Below are 23,324 nucleotides of genomic sequence, written 5' to 3'. Positions count from 1 at the left end.
TGGTCTCAATTAGCTTTCTTATACAGTTCAGGACTACTTCCAGGGAATTATGCTACCTACAGTGGGCTTGTCCCTCCTACATCAATAATTGTCACAGACCATTCTCACATACATGTTCACAGATCAGCCTCTCAATCGAGGCTCTCAGATGACTCTGGACTGTATCAGGGTGACAGTAAAAGCTGGCTAGGAGATGGTCACAGAGTAGGGGATGTTCAGCTGGAAAATGAAATGCCATCCGATTTCCTAAGGGAACTTCTGTGTACTTCCACCAGCCACGTATGAGAGTTTGTGTGCGTTACACCTTTGTAAATACCTGGCAATGTTAATCTCCAGTGCTGGCTTTGATGGTGGGCACATGTTTAGACTTCATTGTTATGTTACTTTGCTTTCTTTATGCCTATTGAAGGTGAGCGCCTTTTCATAGTGTCCATTTTGAATACCCATGTGTTAGTCAGCTTACCATTGCTATATTAAAAGGCCCGAGACATTTAATTATTTATCAGGAGATTGCTTTTGTCTGTGACTTCAGAGGCCCCTTCATGATTGTTTGGTTGGCCCCATTGATTTAGACCTATCATGAGGTAGCATGTCATGAAAGGAGAGAATGGTAGAACAAAACTGCTCAGCATGCAGCCAGATTGCAGAGAGAGAGAGAGAGAAGGAGAGAAGGAGAGAGAGAGGGGAATAGAACTATGTTTCAGAGTCTTCTTTATGGTCACAACACCAGTGACTCCAAAACCTCACATTAGGCCACCTCTGAAAGTTCGCATCATTAGCCAGTAGCACCAAGCTAGGGAAAGAGCCTTTAACTTGGCCCTGGAGGACATCTCAGAACCAAATATAGCACATCATTCTGCAAAGCACCTGTCCATGTTTCTTCTCTATGCTTTAAGTGAGTTATTTGTCTTACTGATCAGAAGGAATTCTTTCTATAATGAGAGTATGCATCTGTCCCAGTTAGCCTTAACTGTTAATTTGACACAGCCTAGAATCATCAGAGAAGACAGTCTCAATTGAAGGGTGACCCACATTGGCCTGCGGGCAGTCTGTGAGGAACTGCCTTAATTGTTCCTTGTTGTAGGAGGGCCAAACCCACTGTGGGTTCTACCATTCCCTAGGAAAACGGTCCTGGGCTGTACAAGAAAGCTAGCTGAGCCCAAGAGAGCCAAGTAAGCAGCTTTCCTACATGATTTCTTCATCCAGGTTTCTGCTCTGAGTTCCTGACTTGGCTTCCATCAATGATGGCCTATGACATGAAGGGAGTTCCAGACCAAATAAACCCTTTCCTTCCCTCCTTGCTTTGGCCAGGGTGTTTTATTACAACAATGGGAATGAGACTAGGACAGTATTTTTTCTCAATCATAAGTGTTTGAAATTCCATCCCTTCACTGAGAGACAATATTAGGAGAGTAGAAAGGCAGGATGGAAGGTGTCTGTGTGCATGGGGGCACTAGCTAATGCATGCACACTTAGAGATTAGAGATTCACATGGGGCATCTTTCCTGATTGCTTTCCACCTGTTTTTTGAGACAGGGCTTCTCTGAACCTGGGTCTCACTGGTACTTTGGTTGGCTGGCCAGTGGGTGAGCTTGGAGCAGCCTCCTATCTATCTCTGACTGCTTGGGGTTGAAATTCCAGATCTGTACCATCATGCCTGGCTTTTTGTGTGTACCCCATGCCTGGGGATTTGAATTCAGGCCCACATCTGTGTCCCTAGCCCCAGAGGAAGTTCTTCACTTTGATATCTTATTAGTCAGTCTTTTTCTGTTTGGTCAGTGTTTTCTCGTATCTTACTGAAGAAGTCACTACCTATTCCACCAACATCATAAAACTGTTTTCCATCATTACCAAGACGATTGGCTCTGATTTCACATGGGAATCCATAGGCCACCCACATTGACTTTTGTCTATGTCATGAGGGCAGAGAAGTCAGATTTTACATCTTCTGATTGAGCAGCATGGAGCATGCCCACCATTGGGTGTGGCATCTTTGCTATGATGTCATGGGAATCAGCTGCCAGACCCCTTATCATCCTTTCTATTTGTGCCTCTTTGGACCACCAGTCCACTTTGTTGTTGGAGGTGGTATGTGTACCTGTGTGGGCATCTGCATTTATGTGTTCACACAGTGGCTAGGACCTCCTCCTCCTGGTGCCAAGGATACAGGCATACGTGGATACACCCACATTTTCACAGGGATGTGTGGGATGTGAACTCGGATCCTCATGTTTGCATATCAGGTGTTTCACCCTCTGAGCCATCTTCCTAGTTTGTGGGTTTTCTTTTTGTTTTAAGTTTTTATTAATTTATATACCAACCAGAGCTCCTCTTTCCATTTCCCCCATCTGCTCCTCTTAAAGGGTAAGGCCTCCCATGGGGAGTCAACAAAGCCTGGCACATTAAGTTAAGGCAGGACCAAGTCCCCCCCCATCAAGGCTGAGCAAGGCATCCCACCACAGGAAATGCACCCCAAAAGAACCAGCTCATGCACCAGAGATAGATCCTGGTGGATAATTATGTCAAGTGCAAATGCTAGAGTTTGTTTTTCTTTTCCAAATTTCAGGTCTTCTCTCACTCACTGCCCCCTCCTCCTGCCCTCACGGGGGTTCTTGACATTTCACTATTAGTGGATTCCTTTATTATGTTAAGAAAGTTGTCTTTGGGTGCCAGAGAGACTCCAGACTCCAGATTAAGAGAATTGGATGCTCTTCCAGAGGACCTAAGATCCTCTTCTGGCCTCCACAGGCCTTGTGTGCACACATAGTGCTGAGGCAATCATGCAGGCAAAATACCCATACATATAAATGTGAAATAAATGAATCTTTCAAAACAAGGGGAATTGTACTTTATTCCTTTGACACCTTTTGTGAGTCTTGAACTAGTCTGGCACGTGGACAATTTTTGTATTATTCATCATTTCCTTTGTAGAAAAGAAATGGCTGTCACAAAGGATCTGCCTATGTCCCTGGTCAACATGTTAATTATGCTCAACGTCTTAGTACATAGTCTGGCTTATGTTTAGTTAGTTCTTCTATCTTTCACTGGGGTGTTTATTTTGCCTTGTAATGCATTCCTTTTCTTGCTTCACGTTTTGAAGCTCGTTGGGCTCTTTATTATGAAGGATACTTCAGTCTGCCTCCGCTGCTGTTTCTCTCTGGTCAGCTTCACTGGACGGCAATAGACTCATCAGTTTTCTTCCTCCTCCTCACCCCTCATTCCCCTTCCCTGCTTCCTCTCCTCTCCCCTCTCCCTCCCTCCTTCAGTCTCCTCTCCTCCCCTCTCTCATCCTCCCCCTCCTTCCTTCCCCACCTTTTCTCATCCCTTCCTACCCTTCCCATTTCTCCCATTCTCCTGCTCTAACCCCAACCCCACCCTGTATCTTTGGAGACAGGGTCTTATTATGTAGGCAGGGATGACTTCGAACTTGTGATTTTCCTGCCTCACAACACAGTGTGCTAGGAGCACAGCTAGGCCCACCACTGCACAACTCTACTTCAACTTTCTGAATGATTCAGTTTTCTCTCCCTTTTTCATTATTTTATACTGATTTTTTTCCCTGTTAGCATGGTGTCATTATAAAATTTTAAATAATTTTCAGTGACTATTCAAGTATGCCTCTGAGTTATCAAAGTTTTGTATAAATTAATACCATTTTATTTTTGTTTTTTGCATAGACAATGAAAGGATCTTAGGCTATTCTAATTTCATTTACCTTGTTCCAATGTCTAAGCTATTTGTGTTCTCTATTTTATATGTATTTAAAATACTATAGGGCATTAACATACTAGCATAGAATACAATGTTAATCATGAATAACTGTAATGTGTGTAATCTATAAGCACTGATGTACATTAATACCCCATGTATACTGGGGTGCAGTCATGAGCCCCCACCTCCCGCTTTTCCTTCCCCCTTCTGCGACTGTCAGATCTTTTGTGGGGTGTCGTTTGAGGCTGTAGGCACCCCGCTTTCCATCAAACTCCTTGCTGCTCCTCAGCACCACTGGTTCCTGTGTGAGACATAACTAAGGAAGACGGGCGGAAGGCAACCTTCCAATCTTAGCATTTTGCACATTTCCAACTTGGCATATCCTGCTACAAAGAAAATCACTTTCTTCCCTCTTTGTGAATGTTGATGAATTTACTTATTTATGCCTGTACATGTGTGCTAATTCACCCACTCATCCACTTATCCACTCACCCAGGCTCTGCTACCTTTAAACCTAGTAGTTGGCCCCATATAAAGACGTCACATTGGTAGTAGTGTGAAGAAATCGGAGCCCTCTTACATGGTTGGCAGGAATGCAAAATGATGACACTATTGGAAAGTGGGCAGTTCCCCAAATGACTAAACAAAAAAATTACCGCATGGCCTGGAAAGTCCACTCCTAGATACATACCTGAGGGAAATAAAAATAAATGCCTGCACCAAAAAGTGGATGTGAGTCTTCACAGCAGCATAAATAATATATGTGATATGATGTAACATGAATAGCATACAGCCAGTAGGTGTTGAGCCTCAGACACTGGATAAGCAGAAAGGAGTTTATACATGCTGTCTTAGTCACTGTCCTATTGCCGTGAAGAGACACCATGGCCAAGGCAACTCTTATAAAGGAAAATGTTTAACTGGGGGCTCGCTTTCAGTTTCAGAGGCTTAGTTCATTACAACATGGCTGCGTTAGACAGACATGATGGTGGAGAAGCCTCTGAGAGCTTTACACCATGCTCCCTGGGCAGTAGGCAGAGAGAGGATGAGAGAGAGAGAGAGAGAGAGAGAGAGAGAGAGAGAGAGAGAGAGACTAGGCCTGGTGTGGGCTTTTGAGATCTCAAAACTGACTCTCAGTGTCACACCTCCTCCAACAAAGCCACCCTTCCTACCCTTCCAAACAGTTTTGTGGATGGGAATTAGTCCCATTCAAATATATGAGCCTATGCGGCCAATCTCATTCAAAGCACCACACACATACACACATTATTATTATTATTCGTAAAAAAAAGAATTAGATATGCTTTATATGCTCCAAGTTGGGTAAACCTTGAGAACACTGGGCTACGTGTAGGAAGCCAAAGTTGACAAATCATAGAATTCTGTTTATGTGAAAATCCAGATCAGGGAAGTGAACACACACGGGAAAGTAGGAGCTTCTCGGGCTGGAAGAGAGACGCGGGCTGGGGGCAAGAACTGAAGTTTTTAGTTTTCTTGTTCAGTAGTATTTGTCTGTGCATGTTTTGTGTGTACATGATGCACTTGTGTAGGCAGGTGAGTGTGTGTGTGTATGTGTGAGTGTGTGTGTATGTGTGTGTGTGAGTGTGTGTGTATGTGTGTGTGTGAGTGTGTGTGTATGTGTGAGTGTGTGTGTATGTGTGTGTGTGAGTGTGTGTGTATGTGTGTGTGTGAGTGTGTGTGTATGTGTGTGTGTGTGTGTGAGCCCCTGTGTGCGCGCGCATGCGTGCATGTGTAGTTTGTAGGCCAAAGTCAACCTCATATTTTATTTCTCAGGAGCCGTCTACCTTGCTTTTGGAAACAAGGTATCTTACTAGAATCTAGGGTTTGCTAATTGAATACACTAGCTGGCCATTGAGCCTGTCACCACCTTCTAGCACTGGAATGACAAGTGCAGCCACCATGCCTGGATTTTCACATGGGGTCTGGGGACTGAAATCAGGTCTCCGTGTGAAAGTACATTATGACTAAGCCATCTTCCCAGCCTCCACAATGTCTTAATGCTAGCTTCGTCTTGGTTGTGCATATACTAAAACCACGGAACTATATACTTTAAATAGAATAACGATATGGCATATGAATTATGCTGATAAAACATTTAAAGGAACATTCATTATTGTGATATTTCTAGACAACTAGAGTCATTACAGGGCCTCTGTGGCTAAGACATCACATTACTTCTCAATGAGACAGGCAGTTTCCAGTTGGAAAGCCATGCGACATGGAGGGAAATTGCCTACTCCTAGCCATGCAGCACTGCTGGGGAGTCTTGGCAAAGCGAATGCATTTATCTAAATTCCCATTTCCTCCTTCAGAAGGGGTGCGCGAGCATCTGTTATCAAACGTGGGTGTCTGTAGAGCACACAGTGCAGTTGTCCACAGTGCACAGCAGCCCCTCTTTAGTGCTCACAGAAGTCTGGAATGTGCTATCTGCCCCCCACCCTGCCCCAACTCATGGAGTATCATTCTTATCATGAAGTATCGGGAGGGTAAAAACCTGATTTAACTATGGTGTTCAAAGCCTTTGGGCTGTGGCTAGGGTTGATTAGACAAGGTCATGATGGTGGAGTCCTGTAGCCAGAGGTTTTCTGTCCCACCCGCCAGTCCCACAGCTGCTTATAAAATAATCACTCAGCGGCTTGATGCTAATTATAATTATAATTGTTTGGCCATGGCTCAGGCTATTACTGGCTAGCTCTTACACTTAAATTAACCCATTTCTATTAATCTGTGTATTGTCACGTAGCCCATGGCTTACTGGTAATGCTCTGGCATCTTACTTCTCCAGCAGCTGGTGGTGTGTCTCTCCACTCTGCCTTCTTTTTCCCTGTATTCAGTTTGGTTTTCCTGCCTAGCTATATTCTGCCTGCCATAGGCCAAAGCAGCTTTATTCATCAAACAATAAAAGCAACACATATTTACAGTACACAGAAGGATGCCCTACATCAGAGTCTCTGTGATGGAATACTGGCGACTCTGTTAGAGAGACCAGAGAGACACATTACAATGTGTGGCTCACTGTGACAAAATGTCTATGCAGGTCAACTTGAGAAAAAGCCCATTTGGACTCATGGTTTTAGAGATTCTGATCTGTGGTCAAATCACCAGAGGCTGGTTGGTATGGTTAGCTGGCATCATTGTTTCCAGGTCAGTGGTGAAACAGTACATCATGAACGCTAATGAGATGGAGAGAGGAACTAACCTCCTGGCAACAGAAAAAAAGAGAGGAAGGCAGGGAAGGAGGGAAAGAGGCTGGGGAAGGGGTTGAGACAAGATAATCTATCAAAGTCACTTCCCCGGTGACCAGCTTCCTCTAGGTAGACCCACCTCCTAACAGCCCATCAATCTATGAACTCAATGGTAGGTTGATCACTGAACATATTAGCATCTTCATGAGCCAATCAGTGACACCATCTGCTGGGAGCCAGGCCTTCAAGTTTTGGGGAGGGGCCACATTTGATAAATAAACCTTAACAGGATGTGATGACCTCTACCTCCCAGGGACTCCACAAGGATGAAGGCTCTCACAGATGAAGCCACTCCACCTTAGTCTTCTAAGAACCATGATCCAAAAGAAAAATTTCTTCCTTTAAAACATAGCCATAAACATACTGTGCTGTTATTAGTCACACGGAACAGACTGGCAGAGAGTACTCTTCGCCTATGAGAAATGAAATATCATAAAATAGCTTCTTCTAATCTCAGGATCATGTTACTATAGGTGGCCCTTCGCCTTGTCTCCATCCACGCTACAGGGCTGTAGTTGCTTCTCTGCACTTACCTGGAGTTGTGGATGAAAGCAGATGAGCCTGACATGGCCTGTAGAATCGGTCGTTATCTCAAGGGTTGCTGAATCTAAGCAAGGCCAAGAGAGCCCTTTAAGGAAAGTCAGTTTAGAATCTTATTGGACTGAAAAGGGACCTAGGGAATGCTTAGAAATGTGGGTCTGGGCACTGACTTGATCCAAGGAAAATTCATCCCCTTCTTACAAGCCCTAAGTGGACCTTAAAACCTTTTCAGCGTAGCACAGCATTTAAGCTGGCCTTTCACAAAGGGCTTATTTGTGCCAAAATACTCTTAAACTAGCACAAGCTTCTTCCTAGCTTAGGGACAGCTCTCTCTTCCCTGCTTCTTAGCCAGCTCTGGTGCCCTGTCCCTTGGAGTGCTATTAAAGCTGCCCTCCCTCACCTGTGTTGAAACAAGAAGACCTCCCAAGCTGTGATGTATGTGTGGTATGTTGGTTCACATGTATGGCCAATAGCTCCTTAAGTTTAGCAGAGACAGACAGACAGAAACCATGTTGCCTTTCCCAGTACCTCGTCCCTTTTCTCCTCTCCCCATTTTCCATCTACTTGTGCCTAGAGTTGGGTATCAATTTTATATTTAATCAATGATCAAGCAAAGATGGAACGAGAGCCCTTTCCATTGGCCGATGACCTCCCTAACCATTGTATCTCTGCTTCCCTGTCCCGAGCTGTTTTTTAACTCATCATTGTCTGTGAGGCGTAAGCTGTGCTATAGGCTAGACCCATAGCAAGGAGGTCCCTGCTGCACCAGGTGACTGAGCATGAAGCAAGAAGTGTCAGTGCTGGAAATCTGACCTATCTGAAACCCAGAGTTCTGAAGATGTTGATTACTTACTGGGCTAGGGAATAGCTCAGCTGGTGAAGTGCTTCTTGTGCAAACATAGGACCTAAATTTGATTCCCCAGAGCCCATATGAAAATCTGGGTATGGCAGCATGTGTTTATAATCCCTGCACTGGGAAGGTGGAGATCAGGGAACTTGGGGGTTTACTGGCTGGCTAGCCTGAGTGATGTGACTTGAATGAGAAATGTCCTCATAGGCTCAAATATTTGAACTCTTAGTCCCCAGTTGATGGCACTGTTTGGGAAAGTTGGGAGATCTTAGGAGGAGGGGCCTTGACAGGGGAAGTACATCACCAGGGGGGTCTTTGAGGGTTTCCAGCTTCACCCTCCTTCCTGCTCTGCCTCTGCTTCCTGTATGCAGATGGAATGTGATCGTGATCAGCCAGCTTCCTGCCTTGCCTCTCAGGCAGGTCTTGAGGTCCTACAGTCATGTCTTCCTTGCTATGATGGACTGTCTCTCCTCTGGACCAGTAAGCTAAAATGAGACCCTTCTTCCCTAAGTCGCCTTTTATCAGGGTGTTTTATGACAGCAGCAGAAAGGGAATTCATACGCCAACTCAACAGTTGAGTTCTGGGCCAATGAAGAGGTCCTGTCTCAAAAAACAAATTGTCGCCATCTGAGATTACCCCTGTGCATAAACAGACACACACATGTACTTACATGAACACATACATGTACACAGAATGTCAATGAGTGACTTAAAAATGCTAACATTGATAGCATAGTATTGGGAATCCGTAGAACAGGGCGGAGAAGTCATCTCACATCCATTGAAATAGTCTGCTTGATGATATTGAAGTCACTGTGGGCAAGCTGTGTAGGCCTCAGTCAGTTACCATAGGCTGGGTGGCTTAGACAGTAAGAGCCCTTTCTTGCTATTCTTCAGACCGGAGCTCTGAGCCGAATGTGCCAGGTTCTGGTGAGGACATTCTCCTAAGGAGTCAGACTGTGTTCATATGGTGGAGAGAGCAAAGGAGGTCTCTGGTGTCTTTTTTTCTTATAAGGACACTGACCCCATTCATGTGGGCCCCACCCTCCAACTCTAACTGGCCTCCCCAGTACCCTGGCCTCTAGAAGCCTCATATTTGGGGTTATGACTTTAATACACAACACTGTAGGGAGGGCACAGTCAGTCCATTGCAGAAGAGAAAAAGATTGTTTGAAGGAAACTGGTTCACAGTATTAGGGATGGTGGAACCTGCCACCACTTAATACCAGATCTATAAGTTGGCCCCTCATAGACTGAAACCACATTATATATGTGTCTTATTTCTTTTCTATTGCTGTGACAAAATGCCCTGGAAAAAGACAACTTAGGGGGGAAGGGGTCAACTCATAACCCCATGATATGGCTCATCATGGCAGGGAAGTCAAAGGGGAAGGAGATTGAGGCAACTGACCACATCACATTCACAACCAAGTGTAGAGGGCAACGACTCAGTGCTTCCATGCCCACACTCAGCCCCCCTTTCCCCACTTACTTATGTGTGTATGTGTACATGCCAATGCATGCGTGGGATCAGAGGGCCACTCGTGGGACTCGGTTTTCTCCTTCCACCAGGAATTGAGCTCAGGTTGTTAGGCTTTGAGGCAAGTGTCCTTACCAACTGAACTATCTAGATGGCCTCCTTTCTGTACTCCTATACAGTTTGGGTTCTTCTGCCTAGGGAATGATGTCACCCACAGTGGATGGGATCTTCCCACCTCAGTTAATATAATCAAGATAATTCCCCACAAACATTCCCACAAGGCCAACCCAACCTAGACAGTCCCTCAGTGAGATTCTCATCCAAGGTATTTCTAGATTGTGTTGAGGTGATAACTAAAATTAACCATCATAGCTACAAACGAGGCTAACTTTGTGACCCAGGCATAAGGAAGAATGTCTTTGGCAAGATTTGTAGATCAGACTGTCAGTCCAAAACGCAGTGGGTCTGACTATACTTGTTTCTAGTTAAAGAAAGATACCAGGGGTAAAAACTATAGGGATGACCTACAGCGAGAAGACACTGACAAAGCCTAGGGATAAAGAGGCGTTCAATGTGTATCGGTCACAAGGGAACTCTTGTAAACGAAGAAGAAAGCTAGGAAACAGCAGGATCAGAAGAATGGGCAAGAACTTGAACAGGTTCTTTCCTGAGAGGGAAACCTGAGGGGCTAACACACTTTTCAGGAAGTACTGGGGGGGGGGGTTAGTAATTAAGAAAGGACAAAGCAAAACAATGAACTCAAGTGAAAGACACCTGTTAGATTTCCCAGTTTCTTTCTCTCCCTCTTTCCTCTCTCTTCAAGAGCAATTACTGTCAAAGACGTGGAAGTGTGGTAATATTAATTTCACATGTAGTAACCAGTACCAGTTACATTAGTACCATGCACAGGCTATGCCCGATGTAAACTAGCACAGAAACTCTGCAGTACTTGGAAGCATTTAATGAAATAGAATCTGTATCCATTTTTGAGTAATGAAATCCCATGTCCAGGTAGGGAAGTTCCCACACAGCTAGAGAAGTCATCGTGCCCACCCACGTATCCTGGCTCATGCCACGTGTTAGTATTCAGGCATCTGCACTGGCCTGCCCTTGGGTTTCTCCCAGGATGCGCTTTCAGCTGCAGCCACTAAGAGCACCACCTGTGCACCTTCACTATGTTCCCTTTTAAAAGGGCCCCGCCCACCTCCCATCCTCTCTCTCTGTCTCTCTGTTCACTTTTCCCTCTCCCTCTCCCTCCTGCTCCTCTTCTTTCCTCTCTCCTGCTGCTCCTGTTTTCCAGAGGAGGCCAGTCTCTCCCTCCTCTTTTCCCCTTTTAGGATCCCTTTCAATAATAATAATAATAATAATAATAATAATAATAATAATAATAATAAACCCTTTGCTTGAACCCTGTCACCTGGTGTCTTTCTCTTGTGTGCCGCATTTCTTAAATTATAACACCTCTTACCCTGGTATGAATATTCACAGTGCTTCCATTCATCCAAGGACAGTGTAGAGCCTGATGATTTGAGTACTAGGTAGCACCATGGTTACTCTGGTCCCTGGAAAATGGGTCATTTCCCCTCTTGACAAAAGTCATGACTTCTCTGACCTCAGTCTATGGTTGTCTTGGACCCTCTCCCTCACTGTGACCTAGAGGGATCTCTGTGGTCCTACGATTTCATGATGTGAAAGAGAGCCTCGTCTACAACAGGAAAAGAGGTGCTCAATCATTTAAGACACCTGAAGACGAGCTGGGAGTGTTGGTGCACATTCCATCCCGGCACTCAGGAGGCATAGGCCAGCCTGGTCTACATAAGCGAGAGAGCCTGCCTCAAAAACCAAACCAACCAACAAAAAACGACACCAACATGAAATCAGACTTCATCTGAGTTCTGGGGCTATTTCATGGCTCCCTGGGGCTCCTAGGTAACCCTGAATACATACCTATGCAACCAAGGGTTGGCTTGGGAAAGGCTCCTTCCTGTGGAGACCCCGTGTGTCCAAAAAGAACTGTGCCTTTAGCTCTGAAGAGGCTAAAATCATCTCTGGGGGTGGGGGGGGGAGTGGGGGTTGGGGTAGGGAACAGACACTAGTGCTTAGATGGCTTATAGTGGCTGTGTGCGCAGGGTGGGTTGTGATTGGAGCATCTCCTCTTCCTTCAGAGGCTCCTGACTCTGCGAACCAGGTAATTGCCAGCGACAGTCCCAGCAGTGTTGGAGTTAAAGCCAGGACTGAGCTAGAGTGAGGTGGGACAGTGTCTTTAAAAGCATTTTTGTCATCGGCTGATGGGATGGCAAGTTCAAGACCCAGTGCCTACCCAGGCAGTGGTTATGATCCTGTGGAAGGTACCCCCCCCACCCCGACAAACTGTTTGAAATAGTGGGGTTAACCATTCTGCTTCTAGCCCAGGGTGACCTAAGGTGACTGAGATGCGGCCCCTTTTCTGCTCTCTCCCTCCGGGGTCGCTGGGAATGGACGACATTTTTCAGCTCTCCTTTCCTGGGTCTAAGCACTCCATTGCCAGCGGTCTGGTGTCCCGGGTCTGGCGCTTCCTTGGCTGCGGACATGAAGAGGTTACTCCAGCCCTGGAGCCTGCTGGGCTGAGTTAGCACTTCCCCTCCACATCCAGGAGCTCTCCAAGTAACAGCCCCTTTTGCATCACGGAAATCAGGCTGCAAAGCGAGCTAGGGACACCCGCTGCAGTAGGTCGCAGTAGGAGCTCTGTCAGCACGTGTCATTCCGCAGATTCCCACTGCCTGGCCAGGCTACGGGGAACTGGAAGGCAAAGGCATCTGGGGGAGTGAAGGATGAACAGCGACGACCGTGGACCCCCAGCTGCAGAGCGCCCGCTGGAGCTGTAGCGCACACCTCTCACAGTCTTTTCAGGCTGCAGCGGTCCCTGGAACCCAGAAGACCCTGGAGCTGCAGAAATCCAGCCAGGACGCAGAAGCCCAGCGCAGTTGCCTGTGAACTCCCCAGGGAGCCTGGACAGCGCTTTGCCTGTAGCCGGTGCTGGGACGCAGCAGGGCTGGAGCCCTCTCTAGCCAGTGTGGCCCAGGGCTGAGCAGCAATTGTTTCTTCCCGAGTTACAGGAGAGGCCGGTCCACATCCAGGCTCTTTTCCTGGAGAGAGGAAGTAACTCCTGTTGGGGCAGTTTAGACTGGGATCTGCAGCTAACACCTGCCGGGGTTTGAGAAAAAACTGCAAGGAACAGAGCAGAGTGTCCAGGGCAAGGCGCCTTATAAACTTTGGAGGCAGGGACATTGTTTTTTTTTTTTTTTTTTTTTTTTAAGTGGCCCCAAATCTACTACTGTGATAGTGATACTACTGGGATAGTGATAAAGCCTGCTGGTGGGACACGAAGCATCCCATCACAGCCACAAGACTAACAGCAAGGACCTACTACTACCTTCATGGAGTCGGTGCTGACGGCATCCACTTCCCCCACAGGCCGGGTTACCTTCTCCCGGGTCTTCGGCCAACAATGCCAGCTGATGGAAGCAGGTAGGATGTGGCCAGAGAGTGGGGAAGCCGAGTCTTCTGGTAGTGGAGGTCTCTCCTTGTCTGTTTGTCAGTCTGTCTGTCTGATCTCTTTCTCCTTGCTATTCTGAGTGAGACTAACCTGAGATGTGATAGCTGACATTTGTCACTTTAAATGATAAACTTTTTAGGCCTGACTCTGAGGCTTGAAGCTGCCTCTGGGGCATGGTAAGTGAGGGTCCCTGTTTGTCATTTTATGTCTGTTTCCCCTGGCTAGCTGTTGAAGAGAAACTGACAGGAGAGACAGGGTAGAGTGCTGCATGTGCCCACCTTTGGGGACAGCTGTCAGTCCTGGACTTTCTGTCCCTTGCCTCTCTGCCCCTGAGTGCCAAGGGCAGCTGAGCCTGGAGGCACCTCTGGAGTGGCTTACATGCCGAGGCCACATCTTTTCTAGTTAGGGGATTTCTCAGGCAGCCTTGGCTATAGGTCTGTCTGATGTTTTAAGAAGGGGAAAATTGGCATCAGGGAAGTCACAGCTCATGCCAGCCATCTTGCTAAGATGTGCATTTGGTCACAGAATAAAATCAGGTACAGGCAAATGGCTTGGTGTGAATGGTCACCCAGAGGGAGCTCACAAACGATAGGATACATAAGGTGTTACATCAGAACTCTCTGCATCTTATTTGTTTATTTTTGTGAGTTCATTTCTATTGAGGAAAGGACTGAGTTTGAAGTATAAGTGTGTGTTCTGTCTTGAGTGCCAGGAAGATGTTGGGAAGACCACTGTCTGGGGAGTCTGGGGCTGAATCATGTGGACACTTTCATAGGTGGTCCCATGACTGGGGATGGGAGACCCTTCCTCCATCCCTGGGATTTATCACTCTAGCAATTGGACTCAAGCCTTCCTGGTCCACCCAGACCAAAGGCTCTGTGCTCTCAGAAGCACTCTTGGGAAGATACCAAAGTCCTGCTTATTTCGAAGACAGGATGCACAGAGTAGCAACTTGTGGGCTGTGAGAGCTCAGAGCTCCACTACAGAGGTTGGAGTCCCAGCTTCGCTCTTATAAGTTGTGAGTCTCTTGTCCTTGGACAAGATTCCTTAACCTTTCTGCGCCTCAGCTTCCTCATCTGTAGGGTGGAGGATCTTTACCACACATCTGTAAGGTGGGGTCATTGCAAAGGTGAAATAAGTTAATACATGGTGGACGCCTTTGTGTAGGTTTGTGTGGACTTTTGGATTTGCTGAGAGGGCTCAGTGAGCTCTGTGGGAGGGAATAGGAACACCTAACATCCCTGTCTGCCCTACAGCAGGATTCTGGTTTATCCAGAGATTGAGAAACTGCCACTCCTCCATCTGTCTGTGGAATAGTCTATCTAGAAAGGTGACTTCCACCCAGGAGGGCAGAGAGTTATCCTGCTTCTCTGAGGTTGCTGGGGTAAGACAGATTGGATTTCTAAAGCCCCTGGGTCCCCTGTGGCTTTATCCTTCCTCCTTTTCAAGCGCCCTGACCTAAATCAGGCCATGAAATCCTCACTCTCCTTTGTGAAACCAAAAGGGAAAAAAAAAAAAAAAAGAAATAAAAAAGCCACCCAAACTCCCTACCTCCTCTGTGTCAAGAGAGTGCTGCTGCAAGATAGAATAAGAATGGCTAGTCCTCTCTAGGGAGGATTCTATCTAAAAGAACACAAGGAGGAATGGTTAGCCTGTAGTCAAAGAAGCTCACTAAATTAGGAGGTGCTAGGGATGAAGAGAAACCCTGACTTGTCTCCAGCCAGTCATTTGTGGTTGGTTAGTATCATAAAAGAGATCTTAATGTATATTCAAATGACTTGCAGATAGCTATCAGCCCCATGGATTCTTGAGGTGTTCCCTGTGTGCTTTCCATGGGGCTAAGACCTGCAGTATCTACAGGGTGAGGTATTGCCCTGGCTGGGGGATGCTGGTCTGGCTGGCAGTAAGCATAAATCATGTTGAGGAGATGAGACATTATGATTTCTCAACTATGCCATTTTCCTGGCCACCTTCCTTCTATTTTATGAAGACTGTTTTCCATAATTAAAGAAAAAAAAAAAAAACCCCAACCAATTCCCACAGGCAAAGGAAACTCTCAGGGGTGGCCTGTAGGTTTACACCCACGCCGTTTGGGAAGGAAATCTTCTGAGCCATGCTTAAAGTTTGTGACTTTAACCTCAAAAACATGTGTCCTTGATGCTCATTAATTGTGTACATCCATAAGTGTCTCATTCAGACTCAGGGGAAGAAGTTGGATCTTGAGAAGAAGCAATAAGGATGCATAATAGGGTATGGTGTGTGTGTGTGTGTGTGTGTGTGTGTGTGTGTGCACCAAGGATTTTGGAGATAGGGGCAGATTCCTGGCAGCAAAGGAGAAACTGGGCATGAATGAGGCCCATATATATAACACAAAAAGTGTTATATATATGAAAGACAAAAAAGTAAAGTTAAAGAAACCCCCCACTTGAAATGAAGGACAGACTAACCTGGAAAGCTAACCCAGACCTATATCTGTTCCTTGGAATTTGCTAACTTCCCCTCACAAGGCCCTGAGATAATAAGATACCAAGAATTCACGATGCCTCTCCTTTCTTGTGAGTCAGCAGGTGGTGAATAGGGTCCTTAAGAAACAAAGAGATAACTGTACCTCCGGTTTGCCCAGACAAGATTAATTAGCACATCCTGAGGCCCTAAGGTCTGTTGACCCTAATAGCGAGACCATCTGGCCTCAAAGGGGGTCCCACCCCTTCCCTAAGCTTGTGGGTTTTGCCTTTAAAAACACTTGTGCCCGGGGGATGGTGCTTCTCTCTAGCCTATGTGCTGGAGGAGCCCGTTTGCACAAATGTTTCCTGTTCATTAAAGCCTCTTGCGTGTTGCAGCAACTGCACTGGACATTGAGTTCTTGGGGTACCGACCGAAACTGGGGGATTCCTCATTCTGAGGGTCTTACAGACCCAGAGACAGATATTGTACCATCACCTCCTAGCTTCTGGCTGCTGGGATTAAAGGTGTGTGCTTGGCTTCTATGGCTTGTGGCTGACTTTGCTTTCTGAATCCTCAGGCAAGCTTTAATGAGTCATAAATAATATATCACTACACATATAACCCTGACCCAGTGAACAGCAGTAGTCATATGAAGGTTGGCTGGCATGTAGAAGAAATATAGACTACTTCTTCATTTAGTTCCAGTTCAGTGTTGTTGACTGTATAAACTCCAAAAATCTAGAGCAGACACTAGCCAACAGCCCTCCTGGGGCCAAATCTGGCCCACCACTTCCTTTTGTAAATAAAGTTTTATTGACATGGAACCATACCCATTCAAATGCATTTTGCCCATGCTGCTCTTGTTCTACAGTTGTAAAGTTGGATAGTTGTGACTAAGTCTATACAACTGAAAACACTATCTGGTTCTTGGTAGAAAATCACTTTGTTGTGATGAAACACTATGACCAAAAGCAACCTGAGGAGGAAAGGGCTTATTTGTGATTTACATATCCGTAATCACAGTTCATTGAGGGGAGCCAAGGCATGAACTCAAACCAAGTGCGTACCTGGTGGAAAGAGTTGATGCAGAAGCTACAGAGGGATGCTGCTTACTGGCTTGCTTCTCATGGCTTGCTCAGCTTGCTTTCTTACAGAACCCAGAATCACCAGGCAAGGGTGATCCTACTCATGGGCTGGGCCCTCCCTCATCAATCACTAAGAAAATGCCCTATAGGCTTACCCATAGTCCAATCCCATGAAAGCATTCTCCCAATTGAGGTTCCCTCCTCTCAGATGATTCTAGCTTGTGTCAAGTTGACGTACCTAAAAATCTATTCAGGACACTGGCTCTAGAGCAACAGATGAGGCAGGATGGCATAGACCAGGCTCAAGCCTGGGAACTTGCTTCTGACTGATGCTTCCTTGTTGAGACCTTTGATGATGCAGGGTCCCTTTGCTGCCTCACATCCTCTGCCATCTGCACAATGCCACAGTGTTGGTTTAAGAAGCATTTTATTGGATGAGTAGACCATAGTGAAAATAGACATGTGCCAGGTCCATAGCACCTGAGCTAGATACCCATCTTCACAGCCTATTTCCTAGTTAATAGTTAAGGTTTGGATATTGGACAAGTTTAGATTGTAACCTCTGTTAGCTTCATTCTAGATCACATACTCAAAATGGCCATGTCAAGGATAGAGATGTGGTTCAGTGGTTGGATATTTGCCTAGCATATGCAAGAGCCAGGATTCCATGCCTGTTGCCATACAAACAAAAAGCCATAAATCACCATTTCTGCAGAGAGTTTTGAGGTTGTGTCAGGTCTTATCAAATGTGCAAAGTGATGGAAGATATCATTTTGTAAATATGTTTCTTATAATGGTTAATGAATAAAGCCCTGTTGGCCAATAGGAAAGCAAGATAGGCGGGACTAGGAAACAAGGAGGATTTAGGGAGAGGTAGGAGGAGATTCAACATGTAGAGACTTGAGGGAGAAGAAGATCTGGACCCTCTCTCCAGTAAGATAAGACCACATGGAAATAATTAGATTGATAGAGATGGGTTAATATTTAAGACAGAGATAGCCAATAAGAAATGCTAGTAACAGGCCAACCACTTTATATCTAATACTGTGTCTCTGTGTGTTATTTGGGGCTGACGCGGCTGTGGGACCAGGCTGGTGGGAAAACTGCTCATAACAAAATGGCTCCTGCAACGTGGGTACTAAGAACTTCCACTTAAAACTTGACAAAAGCTTAAAAAGGGGTTTTAGAAACAAAAGAACAGAGACAAGCAAGGCTCTGGGGGTCAAAATCAGGACCCTGTACTTACGATGCAAGCACTTTGCTGACTGAGCCATCTTTCCAGCCCAGTAATTCCCTTCATCCTCTTCAGAGCCCATGAAACATGTGACAGACGTGTCTCCCACTTGGCATGTGGGTCTGTGCTTGGTGGGAGACTCTTGAATCACCTTAGCTTTATCATTCATTGTGGGGTGACTATAGCTTGCTGGAGGTTTGGTGTCCTATACCAGAGGCTGACTTGGGAGGCTGTCTCTATGTCACCTGAGTTAATTTGCTGTGCATGTTTGGGGCAGAACACATTTCTATGGTTTATAGAGCTTGACCAGTTTGACTGAAGTCACCCTGTCCACTGTGTTCTGCTGATGTTGCAGGAACCCAGGCCTGGTTCAAGGGGGGAAGGGAGGCCAGAGGAGAGGACAGGGAGGTGACAGGACTTCAGCATTTGAGCTACTGCTGCTGCATGGTTCCTGTTGCAGCCCAGAAGCCACCATAAGGTTCCTTATGAGCACTGTCAGATAAGGACTCCTCATCCTCTCCTCCACATCACATAGATACTCCAGTGTACCAGCCACCATTGCCCATCTGGCTGGTATCTGGCCAGGGTCGGGTAAGCTTTAGACTGTGTTATCACATTTTTTTTTCTTGAAGGCTGACCCTGAATCCCTTCCTCTGTCTTTAGAACAACATGGAGATACTTTTGAATATAAACTTGCATGTATCAGGAGATAGTCTCCAGCTTTACACTTGAGGCATTATGTGATGGTATATTATTTATGATTTATTAAAGCTTGCTTGAGGATTCAGCCACAAGCTATAGAAGTCAGGCACACACAGTTGATCCCAGAAGCCAGAAGTTAGGAGGTGGTGGTACATACCTTTAATCCTAGGATCTAGAACCAAGAGGTAGACAGATCTCTGTGACTCCGAGGCCACCCAGATTACACAAGATTGATCCAGTCTTAAAGAAAAACAGCTCGCACAAAGATGTTCTTAGCATCTGGGATCACACACCTTTAATTGCGGCATTAGGGAGGTTTGTAAGACAGGAGCAAAGTCTCAGTATCAGATTCATTCTCCAGCCACACTGAGGATAGGAAGACATTTAGTCCAGGATTCTCCAGCCATGCTGAGGAAAGTCAGCAAGAATAACCCATTCAGCCTGAGGTATCGGTAAGAGCTAGTGGCCAGCAACTTTGCTTTTCTGATCTTCAGCTTGAAGCTTGAACCCCAAGACTCTGGGTCTTTTATTTTTTCATGTTGCAGCATTAAGGAAGCAACATTCAGGGTTTCCGCTATGGGTGGGGCAACACTGAGTGCATTTGTAGAAGCCAAACAGACAAAGATGCCCCAAACAGAACACCTCTCCTGTCTTTCCATCTGCAGAAACGACAGCATGGACTAAGGCTTCCTTACAGACATAGACCCCCATCTTAGTCAGAGTTTTTATCGCTGGGATTAAAAACTCCATGACCAAAAGCAACTCAGGGAGGGAAGGCTTTATTTAGCTTGTACAATCCAGTCCACCATGAAGGGGAATCAGGAGAGGGACTCAAGGCAAAAATCTGGAGGCAGGAATTGGAGTAGAAGCCATGGAAGCATGCTGCTTACTGGCTTGTTTCTCCTGCTTTGTCCAGCTAGCTTTCTTATCACATCCAGGACCACCTGCCTAGGGGCGACACTGCCCACAGAGGACCGGGTTATCTCTCGACAATCATCAATCAAGAAGATGCTGGACAGGCTTGTCTACAGGCCAGTCTGGTGGAGGCATTTTCTCAGTTGAGGCTCCCTCTTCTCAAATGGCGTTAGCTTGTGTCAAGTTGACAAAAATCTAGTCAGGACAAACAACTCCAAGTTGGGATGCCATGGTGCATCCTCCTGCCTGGCTACTTTTCTGGCAGGAAACCCTGTGGTTGACATTCCAGACCAAGATTTACTGTGGTGACTTGCTGGCACTGTTGTGGAGTGCTGTCCCCTGGTCATGGTATGGGTACAGCCATTTGGAAATCAGAGGAGAGGTGATTACTTCCAACTCTGACCAGATCAGAACGAGTCACGTTTCCTCATGGAACGCGAGTCAAGGGGAGGGTCATTAGGCCAGTAACCAAGATTCCAGCCAAACTTCTAGCAGCCATGCCCGCCCTCAATTTGGGTGTTCTAAGGAAAGACTTAGAATTCTAGATGGTTGGACTTTAAGCCCTGTCCCACTGAGATCTAGGAAGCTTTGGTTCCAACGATCAGATTCCGTGAGGTGAGGATGTTTCAAAAGTCCGTAAAGACAGTCTTTGCTCCTGTTTTACTCTGTGTGGGGGATGGTCTCCCAGCTGGCTCACTTTTGTCCTTGGAGCACCTGGGTCCTCCAGCTTCTCAGCAACCCGGTGCTGCTATGCCTGGAGGGTGCAAGAAAGTTACAAATAGTTGGGGGTTGGTGGTACACATCCTTCATCCCAGCACTAGGGGTCAGAGGCAAGTAGATCTCTGTGAGTTTGGGGCCAGCCTGCTCTTCAGAGCGAGTTCCAGGATAGCCAGGAGTGTTTCACAGAGAAACCCTGTCTGGAAAACCATAAAAAAAAAAAAAAAAAGGAAAGATAGTGACAAATAGACTTGACTGAGCCCCCAGTGTTTCCTCCTTCATCATAGTAGCTGAAAAAGACATGGCTGGGAGGGAAACAAAGCAATCACCCCGAGGCTCCAAAATGTTCCAGTTTTTGACTTGAGTTTTGCTGGTGCTGAATGGACAACTGGGGCCTTTAACACTTATGTCTCCAGGTAGTCACAGAGCTGATCTCTGCTCTTGTGTGTGCATTCATGTTCCTGTGGAAGTGTGTGTGTGGGCGCGTGTATGTGTATTGGTGTATGTGCATGTATACATTGTTCTTCAGGTCCCATCCATCTTGATTTTTGAGGCAGAGACTCTCATTAATCTGTAGATCGTAAATCATATAGTAGGTGAGACTATCAGTGAACCCCAGGAATTCACTTGCCTGTGCCTTCTAACACTGAGATTAGATGCACACGGCACCATATGTGGGATTTTTTACATTCGTTATGGAGACTCAGCTCAGTTCCTTGTGCTTATGTGGCAAGCGCTGTGTTGACTGTGCTATCTCCCCAGACCTCTTTTTTTCCCTTCTTCTTTTTGAGACCGGATCTCATATAACCCAGGCTGACTTCAGACTCTATGTGACTGATGCTGGCCTTGAACTTCTGATCCTCCCCTTTCTACTTCCCATGTGACTGGATTACAGGCATGTGCTAACAAGTGAGCTCACTCTTTTTTCTTGATGGCAATACTCCAGGGCAAGGGCAAAGGTCTAGATTTGGTCAAATAGTGATGGGTATTGCAGAATAGGAAAAATGCACATGCTGGGGAGCGTCAGGCACTCAACACCACCATTGGCTTTATCTTTGAAAATAGGATTAAATGATCATTAGTTTTCTTCTTGGGGCCAGCCTCCTTAATGCTGGAAGTCCCTCAGGGAGTAGGGTGCACAAGGTGGCTTTTCTTTTCCAGTAGGTGTGGCTTCCCCATTGACCTCTTTTTTTGGATGTGGTTAGCTGATCATTTTCACAGGAGCTTTAAATCGTCCCAGTGTGGTGAGTTGTCCGATATAGCTCCTAAAGTTAGGTTTGCTTCTCCTGTGTTTCCAAAGTTCACCAGACAACCACTTTAGTATGGGTAAAGCTCTCAGCCAGAGAAACTCCCCAAAGCTCTTCCCAAAGGAAACAATAGTGGCTGCAGGGTTTCACAGACTGGAGGGACCCGCCCTCCCCTGCATCCATGTGCCTAGAGATGTGGCTGGTTTTGGAGTGAAGCTCAGCCCTGCATGGGAAATGATAGGCAAAAAAGAATTGAAGAGGGCTTCCCTGTAGCCAGGGACAACCCGCCAGGCAGTCAGCCTTCTTAGAAGGCTTGAAGGAAGGGGAGAGATTGCTAAAGTGATGCTGTAACCATGTGAAAATACTGTCCTGTAGACGGAGTTTTTGTTCTGCTGAGTCTCACAGCCATTTAGTTCCAAATAAACTCACAGAGACTTAAACTTATATGAACTGTTTGGCCAATGGCTTAGCTTCTTACTTGTTAGCTCCCTCTTAATTATTAACCCATTTCTATTAATGCAATTTGTGACTATATCTCTCTTTTGAATCCATTCAACTTCCATCCATCTTGCTGGGCATGTAAGGCAGAGGCTAGACAGAGCAGACACAGTTCCAGGCTTTGACTGGAAAGGGACACACTTCTCGCATCTTTTGTATCATTATCTTCCTCAAGGCATGTACACAGTCTTTCTTTTAACCCTCATGAAGCAATGTAATGTGCCCAGTAGGGACCCTGTGCCTGAGTGACTAAAATGAAGATCACTCCAATGGTCTCCTGGGAGAACAATGTCAAAGCCATGATGGCTGCTGAGCCACCAATCAGGGATTCATATGCAATCCGGGATTTCCAGAATCTTGAACTCTTGCCTTTGATCTTCTGAAGTCGTTATTAGCAACCATGGTAAGGACACAGCTCGATACGTGGAGAGAAGGCTGGCTTGAGGACAAGAGTTAAGAGAAGCAGGGGGAAGGCTGCGGCTATCTGACTTTGATGGTCTAAGGGACAACAGATGTGACTTTGTACAAGGGAGACAGCCACTTCTAAGGAAGGAGGAAGTGCTCCTCAGGGCTAGACAAAGTCAGAAGTCTTGATCTTGAATGCAGGGCGAGAAGTGATTGGAGACCACAGGACTCCAGGCAGCAGGGAGAGGCTTTGGGTCAGGCAAAATATATGGGGTAACCCTTTGATGTGTACAGTAGAGCCAGAAACCTACCAAGGAGACAGATGCAGGTCTTTAGCTAGATCCACCCATTTAGTGATGCATTTGCCTTGGTAGAGGCATGGGGGATGTGGCCAATGAGTGGATGGAGGCAGGCAAGGATTCAGGGCTGGCAGATGCCAGGGATACTAGAGGCTGGGTCACACCCTCATGAGCATGGAGAGAAGGTCCTGATGTAAGTACCGGGATGGGGAGATGTGAAGAAGAAAATCAGGATTGGAGGTTAGCAGGACTAGAACTCTAGCCCCTTTCTACTACCACACAGCTCTCCATCTGCCAGAGAACACTCAAAATTGAAGAATTGGGTTTAGAGGTCAGGTCAGCCAATGCTACGACCATCACAGGTGGTTGGAGCCAGGCCCGATGGAGGCCAGGAG

General features: G+C 46.2%; 1 protein-coding gene across 1 annotated transcript in view; it reads left to right on the top strand.

Moving 5' to 3' along the window:
- The first annotated feature begins 13,258 nt into the window (after window positions 1–13,258).
- Window positions 13,259–23,324, top strand: part of Kazn (kazrin, periplakin interacting protein) — a 941,992-nt gene continuing 931,926 nt past the window's right edge. Inside the window, exon 1 of the mRNA XM_051173736.1 lies at window positions 13,259–13,354. Coding sequence (XP_051029693.1) covers window positions 13,264–13,354 — 91 coding nt within the window. The 5' untranslated portion in view covers window positions 13,259–13,263. The remainder of the gene's footprint in view (window positions 13,355–23,324) is intronic.

Source organism: Phodopus roborovskii, unplaced genomic scaffold (assembly GCF_943737965.1).
Source record: "Phodopus roborovskii unplaced genomic scaffold, PHOROB, whole genome shotgun sequence".
Lineage (NCBI taxonomy): Eukaryota > Metazoa > Chordata > Mammalia > Rodentia > Cricetidae > Phodopus > Phodopus roborovskii.
The sequence above is the reverse complement of the archived record's forward strand: the minus strand, read 5'-3'. Positions and strand labels throughout refer to the sequence as shown.